The following is a 16,296-nucleotide window of genomic DNA, read 5'->3' as shown; positions in this document are numbered from 1 at the left end:
ACAGAGCAAGTGTTTGGTGGTTGCAGCCTTGTTCCACTTTATGTTAATATATTAAGGTTTGCAAATACACCCAGTGTATTTATGCAAATGAGGAGCATATCATTTTCTTTATTTTAACAAAGAAAAAACAAGTAAAAGTTCCTGATAAAAGAAGAACATTTATAAATGTAAGAAAAAATAGTGTCGTTTGACAATAAATGTAATACCTGAACTCACACCAAAATCCATGAACTCATTATTTCTGAAGTTGGAGACTTTTATCTCCCTCACCAACTTTAAACATCTGCTATCTGAGCAGCTGACCGATCGCTGCCCATCGGTATATAGCCCACCCAATTGACCTACCTCATCCCCATACTGTTTTTATTTTATTTACTTTTCTGCTCTTTTTCACACCAGTATCTCTCTCTACCGGCACATGTTCATCTGATCATTTATCACTCCAGTGTTAATCTGCTAAATTCTAATTATTCACTCCTATGGCCTATTTATTGCCTACCTCCTCATGCCTTTTGCACACAATGTATATAGACTTTCTTTTTTTTCTACTATGTTATTGACTTGTTTATTGTTTACTCCATGTGTAACTCTGTGTTGTTGTCTGTTCACACTGCTATGCTTTATCTTGGCCAGGTCGCAGTTGCAAATGAGAACTTGTTCTCAACTAGCCTACCTGGTCAAATAAAGGTGAAATAAAATACAAATTTGTCTGTGGCAGTAAAATGTTTTATGTGCTATAACTCACACAAACTGGGCGGTTCGAGTCCTTAATGCTGGTTGGCTGAAATATTTAAGCAATAAGGCCCGAGGGTGTGTTGTATATGGCCAATATACCACAGCTAAGGGCTGCTCTTAAGCACGATGCAGCGTGGAGTGCCTGGATACAGCCCTTAGCTGTGGTATATTGGCCATATACCACAAACCCCCGAGGTGCCTTATTGCTATTATAAACTGGTTACCAACGTAATTAGAGCTGTAAAAATAATTATTTTGTCATACCCGTGGTATACAGTCTGATATACCACGTATTTCAGCCAATCAGCCTTCAGGGCTCGAACCACCCAAATTATAACAGATCATATACCGGGGGTATCCTCTAATTATGTTATAACCGGTTTATAATAGCAATAATGCACCTTTGGGGTTTGTGATATACTGTATGGCCAATATACCACGGCTAAGGGTTGTAAACACTGAATGTGCAACCACTAACTTTACATTTGTTAAATCATCTTGTCAGTCATCACCAGAAGTTTCAGGTAGCTAGCTAGCCAGCAAATGTTAACATAGACCTACAGTCCATAGCTAGTTAGATTATCCGACAATGATGTCCCCGTTATGTCAGCCATGATTATATGCTTACAGTATGAAATGTAAACATTTCCGATTCCGAAACAAACTGGATCCAAGCATGCAAATGAGCCAACCCATGCTGACCTTTTAGGGACCACTGTCAATGGTATGCTTAGTTTCTGTGCAGTAAATTACTTATTGTCTTGTTGAAACATTTGATGTAATAAGTCATTGTATAATAGTTTGTAAAAATCAAAGTATACGCAAAAGGAAGATGAATTATTTCGAAATCTCTCATATAGAGGATACAGACGAAAAATAATTTAAAGACAACGCTTTGGTTTATCTCGCTTTCGAATCCATTGCGCATGTCCAAAGTAAACGATGTGCCTATTCGATTACGCTGAACTCCGGGGCACTGGGTAGGAGCTCCATTTCAACTCGAACAGTAATCTGTGTCGCTCGCTCATTTTATCAACAAGGTAACATGGTGCATCGTCCAGAAACATCTATTTTCCATACATTTTGGGGGGAATTTCCCATGCAATCACATCTGCATGGGAAATCACAGAGTCCTCCTACTAATTACAACACGTGCTAAATGACAACATATTTGTTTTTAGCCAACTTCGTCACGGGCTTTGAACGGGGCACCTGGCTCACGCCCGGGAGGCAGACAGTCCCACATTGAATGCCATCAACTTTTAGCTAATGCGAAACACGCTGAAACGGGCGCCTGGACGAGATTAATCGAATCCCCTCACTGAAAATGGCTGCCATTGACTTTATAACGTTAACTGGTGACAGCGAGAAAAAACAAGCGTAAGATATTTTTTAACTTGTGTTTTAGGTAGCTAAAATGTATAGTTTTCCATATAGGTTATTCTGCGTGTGGTCATAACCAGTTATTGTTTTGAAAAAAATAGTCTTATATACGCGTTGTTAGGTGCTAGCCAGAGTCTGTTTCGCTTCTAGCTAGCTAGCTTACAAGCCTACGTTATGGTAATGAAACTAGGATAAATACTGGACAAGGTTAGCCGAGACCCCCAGCCGTTTACTATAATCAATAGCTAGACCATCTGATTCAACTTGCCAATCATCAAGCCCCTGACTAGCTAATTGAATCAGGTGGGCTTGTTCAAGCTGCAACAAAATTGTGTAACGACTGGGGGCCCCCAAGGAAAGGTCTGAGAAACACTCAAGTTGCACAACTAGTTGTTGTATATTAAACCAGCAGTAGTTGTCAAATGAACCGATTACCATGGAGCATTCCAGTTGATTAATCATTACATTACTCCTTCCCATGTCCTGTCATGTGCAGGGGAGAGAAAGCAGAGAGTGGCAATGAAGAGGAAAGCCAGGACCTGTCAGAGGAGGAAGGAGGCGCAGGGAAGGCAGAGGCCAGTTCGTCGACGCTCATGGTTGCCGCGACCTCAGCTAAGACCAAGAAAAAGAAACACAGGCACCGTAGCAAGAGACACAAGAGACACAAGCAGTCTTCACCTGAGGACAAGGAGCGATGCCACAAGCACCGGCACAAGCACAAAAAGCACAAGCGTAAAGACGGCCCCTTGACTGACGGCTTCCCCACCGGTGGCGACGACAACGCTTTCCCATACTCTTCCTCCGCCAAGCTGCCGAGACTGGAAGACGATGAGATGGCGCTTCTGGAGGAGCTGGAGAAACAGAGGGCCCTGATCCAAGCCGAGCTAGACAGTGAAATGACTGAGGGTGGCAGGGGGATACAGTCGGGCATGGCTCTCATACTCCAGGGATACCACTCTGGGGTGGAGGAGGATGGGGAGATTCAGGGGGAGAGGATGTGCAACGGGCAGCACTTCCGGAAAGGGGCAACGGGGCACGTGGCTGGCTCAGGCTCGCAGACTGCTAAAGACACCGGTAGAGTCCAGCGAGAGTCGACAGACGCCGGCAAAGCTAAGCAGAACAATCCCAATAAAAACGGCAGGAAGAGAAAGATGGACGGCAAGACCAAGGATCAGATGAGAGGACTGAGCACGTCCAGGGATAGAGACAACAGGAGACATTCCAGGAGTGCAGATTGCTTCAAGGAAAGGGCACAGGCGTCCAAGTCTCCTCCTGGCACTAGCAAGCAGCCTTCCCTGCCGGCTCAAAGCAGAGAGGCACAAAGCCAGGACAAACACAAGAAGGCGATCAAGTCCCCCGCCATGGACGCTTCCTCTGGGAATGAGAACTGCTCTCCTGGCCTACGAGGGAGGCCGCCAGGTCCTGCCTCCCAGCTGCAGCGCAGTAAGTCCCCATCACAGTGCCGGGACCTCCGGGCCTCCACCGGAGCCGAGCGAATAGCCAGGTCACCGCCACCACTCAGAGGGGGCCACCCGAGCCCCCCAGAGAGTCAAAGGAGAGAGGTGGACCGACTGAGACTATCACCTGGCAGGTCAGAACATTGTTTGGCCTCATGTCGATTCCACACACACACACACACACACACACACATGCATCACAAAAAAAAAACATCCAAGTTGATGAGTTAAGAAATCTGGCCTTTTGTGTTTAATACAGATCAAATCAAATCAAATTGATTTATATAGCCCTTCGTACATCAGCTGATATCTCAAAGTGCTGTACAGAAACCCAGCCTAAAACCCCAAACAGCAAGCAATGCAGGTGTAGAAGCACGGTGACTAGGAAAAACTCCCTAGTAAGGCCAAAACTTAGGAAGAAACCTAGAGAGGAACCAGGCTATGTGGGGTGGCCAGTCCTCTTCTGGCTGTGCCGGGTGGAGATTATAACAGAACATGGCCAAGATGTTCAAATGTTCATAAATGACCAGCATGGTCAAATAATAATAAGGCAGAACAGTTGAAACTGGAGCAGCAGCATGGTCAGGTGGACTGGGGACAGCAAGGAGTCATCATGTCAGGTAGTCCTGGGGCATGGTCCTAGGGCTCAGGTCCTCCGAGAGAGAGAAAGAAAGAGCGAGAAGGAGAGAATTAGAGAACGCACACTTAGATTCACACAGGACACCGACTAGGACAGGAGAAGTACTCCAGATATAACAAACTGACCCTAGCCCCCCGACACATAAACTACTGCAGCATAAATACTGGAGGCTGAGACAGGAGGGGTCAGGAGACATATAAACAGGCAATTTTGTTTTCACGGAGGGGATGCATCTTCTCACAATATCTTCTCCACAAATTAATTTACTGTTCAACATATTGTGACAAACTATTAGGTTTGGGGTTGTCACTCTCCTGCTGGAATAGACCATGAGCATTGGGGGCTGTATTCATTAGTTCACACTGTAGCGAAACAGTTTACAATGAATAGGTAGTGTTTCTTATGGGGCAAATGTAACTTAGTCCCTCTCCATTTCAGATGGTCGCTCCCGTTTGGTTTCTAGTGAATACGATGGTGTTAGACACCACACCGAGGATGGTTAAGGGGCCGGGCTCACATTTTAAAACTACATCTCAGTTAAAATAATAACAAGATGTTATATCGTCACATACACCAGATAGATGCAGTGAAATGTGTTTTACAAGGTCAGCCGTAGCAGTATGATGGGTGCAGTAAAATGTGTTGTTTTACAGGGTCAACCGTAGCAGTATGATGGGTGCAGTAAAATGTGTTGTTTTACAGGGTCAGCCGTAGCAGTATGATGGGTGCAGTAAAATGTGTTGTTTTACAGGGTCAGCCGTAGCAGTATGATGGGTGCAGTAAAATGTGTTGTTTTACAGGGTCAGCCGTAGCAGTATGATGGGTGCAGTAAAATGTGTTGTTTTACAGGGTCAGCCGTAGCAGTACAGCGCCCCTGTAGCAAATTAGGGTTAAGTTCTTTGCTCAAGAGCACCTCAACCTTGTCTACTTGGGTATTCAAAACCGGTGACTTTTCAGTTACTAGCCCAACTCTCTAATTGCAAGTAGACAGCTGCTTTGCCAAAAGGCAAAAGGCCTCCTGCTGGGATGGGGGCCTGGGATAAAAAAAATGATAAAGAAATACAATATTAATGTAAATATAGGGCAAAACACACATCACAACAAGAGAGACACAACACTGCATAAAGAGAGACCTAAAGACAACAACATAACACAACATGGTAGCAACACGACATGGTAGCAACACGACATGGTAGCAACACGACATGGTAGCAACACGACATGGTAGCAACATGACATGGTAGCAACATGACATGGTAGCAACATGACATGGTAAAAAAACTTATTTGGTAAAGTCAACAGCACAAAGGTCAAGAAGTTAGAGACAACAATACACCATACAAAGCAGCCACAACTGTCAGTAAGCTTGTCCATGATTGAGTCTTTGTAAGGGTCTATCGGCGGAATCTGAAGCAGATAAAATCCACGAAGAAGAAAGGAGTGTTGACGTAAAAACCAGTACTTAATTGCCATGTGGAAGATGGCATGTGTCATCATGTCCCATCCAAACATAGTCCAGTTTACGTCATCCACACATTGAATCGTGTCCAAATCACACACCCTTTTTTTAGGTAATGCATGGTGAACATTGAATGTGTAACCCCATGTCCTGTTTCTGCGTGACCTTCAGGATTCGGAGCCAGGACGAAGCAGGGGGCCGTAGGGACGTCAGCGCAGCTCTAGGTGCCCGGCGACGGCTCAGCCGCTCACCATTCAGGCGGAGGTGTTGCTCTCCCAGGAGACGCAGCAGGTCTCCATTGAGGAGGAGGTGGGTGGAGGTACTTTTGTCCCAATATGTCTGATAACTGTACTGTCCCCTGTACTGTGTTGTGTATATGTGTGTGAGTCTAAAAATACACAAGTCATTCTATCCCGATTCTCTGTCCGATGGTCTACTTGGACCGAAACGTCATTCTTTATTTATATAAAATATAAATATATATAAAATGGGGAGTGTTGCAACTTACCTATTTTGAGGTTATCATAGTTCTTCTAATTGTATTGTCACGTAACCAGATAGGTGCAGTGAGGTATGTTGTTTTACAGGAGCAGTTCAGGGAAATGTGGGGTTTTACAGGATCAGCCGTAGCAGTATGATAGGTGCAGTGAGTTATGTTTTATTTACAGGAGCAGTTCAGTGAAGTGTGTTGTTTTACAGGTTCAGTGAAGTGTGTTGTTTTACAGGTTCAGTGAAGTGTGTTGTTTTACAGGTTCAGTGAAGTGTGTTGTTTTACAGGTTCAGTGAAATGTGTTTTACAGGTTCAGTGAAGTGAAGTGTGGTGTTTTACAGGATCAGTTCAGTGAAGTGTGGTGTTTTACAGGATCAGTTCAGTGAAGTGTGGTGTTTTACAGGATCAGTTCAGTGACGTGTGTTGTTTTACAGGATCAGTTCAGTGAAGTGTGGTGTTTTACAGGATTAGTTCAGTGAAGTGTGGTGTTTTACAGGATCAGTTCAGTGAAGTGTGGTGTTTTACAGGATCAGTTCAGTGAAGTGTGGTGTTTTACAGGATCAGTTCAGTGAAATGTGTTGTTTTACAGGATCAGTTCAGTGAAGTGTGGTGTTTTACAGGATCAGTTCAGTGACGTGTGGTGTTTTACAGGATCAGTTCAGTGACGTGTGGTGTTTTACAGGATCAGTTCAGTGAAGTGTGGTGTTTTACAGGATCAGTTCAGTGAAGTGTGGTGTTTTACAGGATCAGTTCAGTGAAGTGTGGTGTTTTACAGGATCAGTTCAGTGAAGTGTGGTGTTTTACAGGATCAGTTCAGTGAAGTGTGGTGTTTTACAGGATCAGTTCAGTGAAGTGTGGTGTTTTACAGGATCAGTTCAGTGAAGTGTGGTGTTTTACAGGATCAGTTCAGTGAAGTGTGGTGTTTTACAGGATCAGTTCAGTGAAGTGTGGTGTTTTACAGGATCAGTTCAGTGAAGTGTGGTGTTTTACAGGATCAGTTCAGTGAAGTGTGGTGTTTTACAGGATCAGTTCAGTGAAGTGTGGTGTTTTACAGGATCAGTTCAGTGAAGTGTGGTGTTTTACAGGATCAGTTCAGTGAAGTGTGGTGTTTTACAGGATCAGTTCAGTGAAGTGTGGTGTTTTACAGGATCAGTTCAGTGAAGTGTGGTGTTTTACAGGATCAGTTCAGTGAAGTGTGGTGTTTTACAGGATCAGTTCAGTGAAGTGTGGTGTTTTACAGGATCAGTTCAGTGAAGTGTGGTGTTTTACAGGATCAGTTCAGTGAAGTGTGGTGTTTTACAGGATCAGTTCAGTGAAGTGTGGTGTTTTACAGGATCAGTTCAGTGAAGTGTGGTGTTTTACAGGATCAGTTCAGTGAAATGTGGTGTTTTACAGGATCAGTTCAGTGAAATGTGGTGTTTTACAGGATCAGTTCAGTGAAGTGTGGTGTTTTACAGGATCAGTTCAGTGAAGTGTGGTGTTTTACAGGATCAGTTCAGTGAAGTGTGGTGTTTTACAGGATCAGTTCAGTGAAGTGTGGTGTTTTACAGGATCAGTTCAGTGAAGTGTGGTGTTTTACAGGATCAGTTCAGTGAAGTGTGGTGTTTTACAGGATCAGTTCAGTGAAGTGTGGTGTTTTACAGGATCAGTTCAGTGAAGTGTGGTGTTTTACAGGATCAGTTCAGTGAAGTGTGGTGTTTTACAGGATCAGTTCAGTGAAGTGTGGTGTTTTACAGGATCAGTTCAGTGAAGTGTGGTGTTTTACAGGATCAGTTCAGTGAAGTGTGGTGTTTTACAGGATCAGTTCAGTGAAGTGTGGTGTTTTACAGGATCAGTTCAGTGAAGTGTGGTGTTTTACAGGATCAGTTCAGTGAAATGTGTTTTACAGGATCAGTTCAGTGAAGTGTGGTGTTTTACAGGATCAGTTCAGTGAAGTGTGGTGTTTTACAGGATCAGTTCAGTGAAGTGTGGTGTTTTACAGGATCAGTTCAGTGAAGTGTGGTGTTTTACAGGATCAGTTCAGTGAAGTGTGGTGTTTTACAGGATCAGTTCAGTGAAATGTGGTGTTTTACAGGATCAGTTCAGTGAAATGTGGTGTTTTACAGGATCGGTTCAGTGAAGTGTGGTGTTTTACAGGATCGGTTCAGTGAAGTGTGGTGTTTTACAGGATCGGTTCAGTGAAGTGTGGTGTTTTACAGGATCGGTTCAGTGAAGTGTGGTGTTTTACAGGATCGGTTCAGTGAAGTGTGGTGTTTTACAGGATCGGTTCAGTGAAGTGTGGTGTTTTACAGGATCGGTTCAGTGAAGTGTGGTGTTTTACAGGATCGGTTCAGTGAAGTGTGGTGTTTTACAGGATCAGTTCAGTGAAGTGTGGTGTTTTACAGGATCAGTTCAGTGAAGTGTGGTGTTTTACAGGATCAGTTCAGTGAAGTGTGGTGTTTTACAGGATCAGTTCAGTGAAGTGTGGTGTTTTACAGGATCAGTTCAGTGAAGTGTGGTGTTTTACAGGATCAGTTCAGTGAAGTGTGGTGTTTTACAGGATCAGTTCAGTGAAATGTGGTGTTTTACAGGATCAGTTCAGTGAAGTGTGGTGTTTTACAGGATCAGTTCAGTGAAATGTGGTGTTTTACAGGATCAGTTCAGTGAAATGTGGTGTTTTACAGGATCAGTTCAGTGAAATGTGGTGTTTTACAGGATCAGTTCAGTGAAGTGTGGTGTTTTACAGGATCAGTTCAGTGAAGTGTGGTGTTTTACAGGATCAGTTCAGTGAAGTGCGGTGTTTTACAGGATCAGTTCAGTGAAGTGTGGTGTTTTACAGGATCAGTTCAGTGAAGTGTGGTGTTTTACAGGATCAGTTCAGTGAAGTGTGGTGTTTTACAGGATCAGTTCAGTGAAATGTGGTGTTTTACAGGATCAGTTCAGTGAAATGTGTTGTAGTACGGCACCACTGGAGCAAGTTAGGGTTATTTTCCTTGCTCAAGGGCACATTGACAGATTCTTCACCTTGTTGGCTCGGGTATTCGAACCATCAACCGTTCGGTTACTGGCCCAACGCTCTAACTGCTAATTTACCTGCCGTCTTAATCATGTTTTTCTTCAAGGTTCAATAGTTTTATACCGTGCATTCGGAAAGTATTCAGACACCTTGACTTTTTCCACATTTTGTTACGTTAAACCCTTATTCTACAATGGATCAAATAAAGTACATGTTTGCACATTTATATAAATATTCAGACCCTTTCACTCAGTATTTTGTTGAAGCACCTTTGGCAGTGATTACATCCTCAAATCTTCTTGGGTATGACGCTACAAGCTTGACACCCCTCTATTTGGTGAGTTTCTCTCATTCTTCTCTGCAGATCCTCTCAAGCTTTGTCAGGTTGGATGGGGAGTGTCGTTGCACAGCTATTTTCAGGTCTCTCCAGAGATGTTCAGGGAGATCGGGGTTCAAGTCCAGGCTCTGGCTGGGTTACTCAAGGACATTCAGAGACTTGTCCTGAAGCCACTCTTGCGTTGTTTTGTCTGTGTGCTTAGGGTCGTTATCCTGTCTGATGGTGAACCTTCGCCCCAGTCTGAGGTCCTGAGCTCTCTGTAACAGGTTTTCTTCAAGGATGTCTCTGTATGTTGCTCCGTTCATCTTTCCCTCAAACCTGGCTAGTCTCTCAGTCCCTCCCGCTGAAAAACATACCCACAGCATGATGCTGCCACCACAATGCTTCACCGTAGGGATGGTGCCAGGTTTCCTCCATACGTGACGCTTGGCATTTAAGCCAAAGAGTTCAATCTTGGTTTCATCAGACCAGATAATCTTGTTTCCCATGGTCTTAGAGTCCTTTAGGTGCCTTTTGACAAACTCCAAGCGGGCAATCATGTGCCTCTTACTGAGGAGTGGCTTCCGTCTGGCCACTCTACCATAAAGGCCTGATTGGTTGAGTGCTGCAGAGATGGTTGTCCTTCTGGAATGTTCTCCCATCTCAACAAATGAGCTCTGGGGCTCTGTCAGAGTGACCACATAGTTCTTGGTCATCTCCCTGTCCAAGACCCTTCTCCCCTGATTTCTCAGTTTGGCCGGGAAGCCAGTTCTAGGAAGAGTCTTGGTGGTTCCACAGGCCACTGTGTTCTGAGGGACCTTCAATGTTGCAGAAATAGTTTGGTACCCTTCCCCCAGATCTTTGCTTTGACACAATCCTGTCTCGGAGCTCTACAGACAGCTTCCTTCGACCTCATGGCATGGTTTTTGCTCTGACATGAACTATCAACTGTGTACCAGGCAAAAGTTTGGACACCTACTCATTCCAGAGTTTATCTTTATTTGTACAGTTTTCTACATTGTAGAATAATAGTGAAGACATCAAAACTATGAATTAACACACATGGATGTAGTAATCAAAAAGTGTTAAACAAATCAAAAATATATATTTTATTATTTTACCCCTTTTTCTCCCCAATTTTGTGGTATCTAATTGTCTCATTGCCGCAACTCCCGTATGGACTCGGGAGAGGCGAAGGTCGAGAGCCGTGCGTCCTCCGAAACACGACCCAGTCAAGCTGCACTTGTTCTTGACACAATGTGTGCTTTGCCCAGGCCCGACACAGGAGTCGCTAGTGGGCGATGGGACAAGAACATCCCAGCCGGCAAAACCCTCCCCTAACCCCAGCCGGCTGCGACAGCCTGGACTCAAACCAGGATCTCTAGTGACACAGCTAGCACTACCTTAAACCACTGCGCCACTTGGGAGGCCCTTCAAAATACGTTTTATATTTACGGTTCTTTAAAGTGCCTTGATGACAGCTTTGCACACACTTGGCATTCTCTCAACCAGCTTCATGAGGTAGTCACCCGGAATGCATTTCAATTAACAGGTGTCTTGTTAATTTGTGGAATTTCTTTCCTTCTTAATGTGTTTGTCCCAATCAGTTGTGTTGTGACAAGGTAGGGGTGGTATACAGAAGATAGCCCTATTTGGTAAAAGACCAAGTCCAAGAACAGCTCAAAAAAGCAAAGAGAGTCTGTCATTACTTTAAGACATGAAGGTCAGTCAATCCGGGAAATTTCAAGATTGTATTTTTTTTCAAGTTTCTTCAAGTGCAGTCGCAAAAACCATCAAGCGCTATGATGAAACTGGCTCTAATGAGGACCGCCACAGGAAAGGAAGACCCAGAGTTATCTCTGCTGCAGAGGACAAGTTCCTCAGAAATCGGCAATTAACTGCACCTCAGGTTGCAGCCCAAATAAATGTTTCACAGAGTTCAAGTAACAGACACGTCTCAACATCAACTATTCAGAGGAGACTGCGTGAATCATGCCTTCATGGTCAAATTGCTGCAAAGAAACCACTATTAAAGGACACCAATAAGAAGAGACTTGCTTGGGCCAAGAAACATGAGCAATGGAAATTATGCCAGTGGAAATCTGTTCTTTGGTCTGAGTCCAGATTTGTTTCCAACCGCCTTGTCCACCACTTGGTCTTTTAGAATTCAAGGCACACTTAACCAGCATGGCTACCATAGCATTCATTCTGCAGCGATACGCCATCCCATCTGGTTTGCGCTTGGTGGGACTATATCATTTGTTTTTCAGCCGTACAATGACCCAAATCACACCTCCAGGCTGTGTAAGGGCTATTTGACCAAGAAGGATTGCTGCATCGGATGACCTGGCCTCCACAATCACCCGACCTCAATCCAATTGAGAAGGTTTGGGATAAGTTGGACCCCAGAGTGAAGGAAAAGCAGCCAACAAGTGCTCAACATATGTGGAAACTCCTTCAAAACTGTTGGAAAAGCATTCCAGGTGACTTCTTCATGAAGCTGGTTGAGAGAATGCCAAGCGGGCGCAAAGCAATGGTTGGCTACTCAAATATAAAATATTTTGATTTAAAACTTTTTTTTGGGGGGGGGGGGGGTTTCTACTTGCTTCCATAGGTGTTATTTCATAGTTTTGATGTCGTCACTATTATTCTACAATGTCGAAAATGGTAAAAATGAGTCGAATTTCCTTACTTTTGATTGGTTGTGTGTGTGTGCCTTTCCAAATCATGTCCAATCAATTGAATTTACCACAGGTGGACTCCAATCAAGTTGTGAAAACAGGATGCACCTGAGCTCAATTTCGTGTCTCATAGCAAAGGGTCTGAATACTTATGTAAATAAGGTATATCTGTTTTTTTTATTTTATTAAATGTGCTTGCTAAAATGTGTAAACCTGTTTTTTTGTATGGGGTATTGTGTGTAGATTGATGAGGATTTTATATATATATATATATATATATATACACACACACACTTTAGAATAAGGCTGTATCGTAACAAAATTTGGAAAAGGTCAAGGGGTCTGAATACTTTCCGAATGCACTGAATATCATTAATTGAAATGACCGTTGAACATCGGGAAATCTTACATATTGCACCTGGCTTTTGCTTTTCTTTCCTGCGACTCTTCTACGTAGGTCATTGGATCGGGACAGGATGGGACGGAGGCCGCAGTGGGGTTCCAGATCCCAGGAGGGGAGGCAGAGACTGAGCCGGGACAGAGAGGACAAGTTCAAGGGCAGCCTCTCGGAGGGAATGAAGGTCGACAAGGAGGACTCTGAAGATGAAGTGTAGGCAGTTCACTTGGGATTTTGATTTGATTTGCTTACTGTTTACCTCAGACGTGTTTAATGGATGGATCATACACAAATGATACAACATTAATGTGGACGACCAACATTGTATGTGTGTGTTGACGTGGTTTGTCCTGTAATAGGCTGGAAGATTACGATGTGGATGAGGACGACGAGGAGGCTCTCATCGAACAGCGGAGGCTACAGCGTCTGGCCATCGTCCAGGTGGGTAAAAAGGCGAATGACGTCATCATCCCCTCTGCGCCGACCTAACTTAACCAGAGCCACACAGCCATGTTGCTACAATATGTATTTTAACCTTTCTCTATTGGCTATGACACGCACAGCTGTTTGATTGTTAGTTCAATAATTCGAATGGCGTTGGACACTGTGCAGTGCCTATACTCTGGCCACACTCCTAATCCCAGGTTTTGTGTTGCTTAGTGCCAAGGGAGTCACTCAAAAGCTTAACGGCACGCCCACCTTTTTGATTGGCTGATCGGGTCCTGGTGTGTTGATCACATTTGTTTCTGATTGTTGTGTAAGATGACTACATCGGTAGGCAGGAAGAAGGCTGGGCTGAGCGACAGAGAGGGAGGGAGGGCAGTATATTCTGTATTCCTGGAAAATGTAACCCCCCCCCCCCCCCCCTCTCTCACTCACCCTGTCCACCAACCTCTCGCTCTCTGCCTATCCACAAACCTCGCTCTCTCCCTGTCCACCAACAACCAGAATTCCTGTAGGCCCTCCCAGCACACCACTAAGATGACCAATAATTGTGACCATATAGAGATGATTTTGTATGCACAATTTTATTTTTTTATTATTTAGAAAAGGGTGCAAATTTAAAAAATTTATCATGTTTATAATCACTAGAGAATAAACTGGATGAGCTCACGATTGTGACTATCCTATCAACGTGATCTGTGGTACTGTAATATCCTATGTGGTGTGTCTCTTTGTTAACAGCTCGTGCGCAGTCTGTCATATTAAGGAAGTCTTGGGATTCTGCTCGACTTTGTATACATATTGTCTGTTTTTATACATATTTTCGTGCCTGTGCTTGCATATTTTTGCTGACGTGTGTGTGTGTGTGTGTGTGTGTGTGTGTGTGTGTTTATTTTTCTGTGAACAGAAGTACAAAGGAGGGAACGAGGACAGTAACATGTCGGAGCCCGGCAGCCCGCAGAGCAGCCAGCGCAGCCGCTCGCCCTCGCCGGACGACATCCTGGAGCGCGTGACGGCCGACGTCAAAGAGTACGAGCGGGAAAACGTGGACACCTTTGAAGAAAACATCAAGGCTAAGCACAACCTCATCGAACAGGAGAAAGATGGTAAACATATGTGCTGTATATAAGTGTGTGTGTGTGTGTACATCAGACCTGTCAACTAAGACATAGACCTATGTTAAATACTTTCAACGAATTGATCTTCGCTTGGTACATTATGGAAACCATAGATTACTCTGTTGTTTAATACCATGAAGTGTCTGACCCAGGTGGGTGTTTGTCTGATACAGTAGTAGTAATAACAGCAGCACTCGGTATGTTTTGTTTGTCTGATACAGTAGTAGTAGTAACAGCAACACTCAGGATGTTTGTTTGTCTCATGCAGTAGTAGCAGAAACAGCAGCACTCGGCATGTTTGTCTGATACAGTAGTAGTAGTAACAGCAACACTCAGGATGTTTGTTTGTCTCATGCAGTAGTAGCAGAAACAGCAGCACTCGGCATGTTTGTCTGATACAGTAGTAGTAGTAACAGCAACACTCAGGATGTTTGTTTGTCTCATGCAGTAGTAGCAGAAACAGCAGCACTCGGCATGTTTGTCTGATACAGTAGTAGTAGTAACAGCAACACTCAGGATGTTTGTTTGTCTCATGCAGTAGTAGCAGAAACAGCAGCACTCGGCATGTTTGTCTGATACAGTAGTAGTAGTAGTCGTCAGCTTAGCAGTAGTAGTAATCAGCCCAGCAGTTGCAGTAATTGCAGGCTCAGTAGTAGTCGTCAGACTAGTAGTAGTGATTCAGAAGTGGAACGGGGATACCTAGTCAGTTGTACAACTGAATGCATTCAACTGAAATGTGTCTTAAGTATTTAACCCAACCCCTCTGAATCAGAGAGGTGTGTCTTCCTCATTTAACCCAACCCCTCTGAATCAGAGAGGTGTGTCTTCCTCATTTAACCCAACCCCTCTGAATCAGAGAGGTGTGTCTTCTGCATTTAACCCAACCCCTCTGAATCAGAGAGGTGCGGGGGGGGGCTGCCTTAATCCACATCCACGTCTTCAGCACAAGGGGAACAGTGGGTTAACTGCCTTGCTTAGGGATAGAACGACAGATTTTTTTTTTACCTTGTCAGCTCTGGGATTTGATCCAGCAATCTTTCGGTTACTGGCCCAACGCTCCTACCCCACCAGACTTCCTGGACATTGATCGATTTTTCAAATATAGTTCATAAGTCTATTACTCAATTACTTATTAATATGATGTTAATTTCTCATGTACTCTTGACTTCTTAATCAATGAAATATATATTTGTAAAGTTATATTGACATCAGCAGTTGTCAAGATGCTTTTACAGATTAACAGTGCTTGATCTTAAACTCGAGCCCATTTCTTTCCTAGAAGGAACCAACCCCAAAAAACCTTCCGCCCCCGACATGTTTACTGAATCGGATGACATGTTCGCCGCCTACTTTGACGTGAGTACTTCCTCCCGTTGCTTTGATTCCATTGCTTTGTTTGGAATCTGACCACCATGACTTGTGCCAATGTGTCTTCAACTTTTTTTTTTTTTTAATGAAGTTGTCTATGGAATAGGATCCTGTCAGGTAGGGTTGCTAAGAGTGGTGTCCGTGTCTCGGGTCGCCCTTGTTATTATTACTGTTCCAAACACGCGTCTGTCAGCGGGTAACTTTAGACCGGGCCACAGCGTTTTCTCTGGTGACCTTTCTGTGAGGCGACTGAGAACTGCTTGTCCGATTTTTGAGTCGGGATAAGCGCGCAAGTTGGGACTTTAAGCGTAAATCATTTGTTAATGTCAGTGCGGGGCCAAACGTTTGGCGTGTCAATCTCAAGTCAGAATACCACCTCAACTGTGGTTTTGTATTGTAGCCTGACAGTCAGACCTTGGTTCAAATGAGCGTTTAAATGGGCCTGCATGGGGTGCCAGATGGACAGCATTTGCACTTTTGGGACTGTTCCTTTGGTTCCATTGCGCCAGGCAAGCTCAATCAAGCACATATTCCCATCAGAATAATAACTGATTTCTTGAAAGGGGAAAAGTGTCATACTAACACTAAGTGATTTGTGGCCACTGCAGAGTGCAAGGTTTCGAGCAGCAGGTATCGGGAAGGACTTCAAGGAGAACCCCAACCTCCGAGACAACTGGACAGACGCAGAGGGATACTACCGTAAGTCCCATTTGGAATTAAAGCTCCTTCCTTATTTTGTTCCTTCATTTGTTTGTTAGCTTATTCATTCATTAATCACTACTGAACAAAAAATATAAAACGCAACATGCAACC

At 44.0% G+C, this 16,296-nt stretch overlaps 1 protein-coding gene across 9 annotated transcripts in view; it reads left to right on the top strand.

Moving 5' to 3' along the window:
• Window positions 1–1,976: 1,976 nt before the first annotated feature.
• The window catches only part of LOC110509111 (serine/threonine-protein kinase PRP4 homolog), a 30,739-nt gene continuing 16,419 nt past the window's right edge, over window positions 1,977–16,296 (top strand). For 8 of the 9 annotated variants that reach the window (XR_005040184.1, XR_005040182.1, XR_005040183.1 and 5 more), the window contains exons 1-8: window positions 1,977–2,115; window positions 2,615–3,709; window positions 5,846–5,983; window positions 12,614–12,766; window positions 12,913–12,994; window positions 13,905–14,103; window positions 15,395–15,471; window positions 16,092–16,182. Coding sequence is in view for 2 of the 9 variants with exons in the window: in XM_036965930.1 (XP_036821825.1) it covers window positions 2,063–2,115; window positions 2,615–3,709; window positions 5,846–5,983; window positions 12,614–12,766; window positions 12,913–12,994; window positions 13,905–14,103; window positions 15,395–15,471; window positions 16,092–16,182 (1,888 nt within the window). In the remaining 7 variants the exon portion in view is untranslated. The remainder of the gene's footprint in view (window positions 2,116–2,614; window positions 3,710–5,845; window positions 5,984–12,613; window positions 12,767–12,912; window positions 12,995–13,904; window positions 14,104–15,394; window positions 15,472–16,091; window positions 16,183–16,296) is intronic. The other variant, XM_036965931.1, reaches the window with a different exon arrangement.

This window comes from Oncorhynchus mykiss, chromosome 28, assembly GCF_013265735.2.
Source record: "Oncorhynchus mykiss isolate Arlee chromosome 28, USDA_OmykA_1.1, whole genome shotgun sequence".
Classification (NCBI taxonomy): domain Eukaryota; kingdom Metazoa; phylum Chordata; class Actinopteri; order Salmoniformes; family Salmonidae; genus Oncorhynchus; species Oncorhynchus mykiss.
The sequence above is the reverse complement of the archived record's forward strand: the minus strand, read 5'-3'. Positions and strand labels throughout refer to the sequence as shown.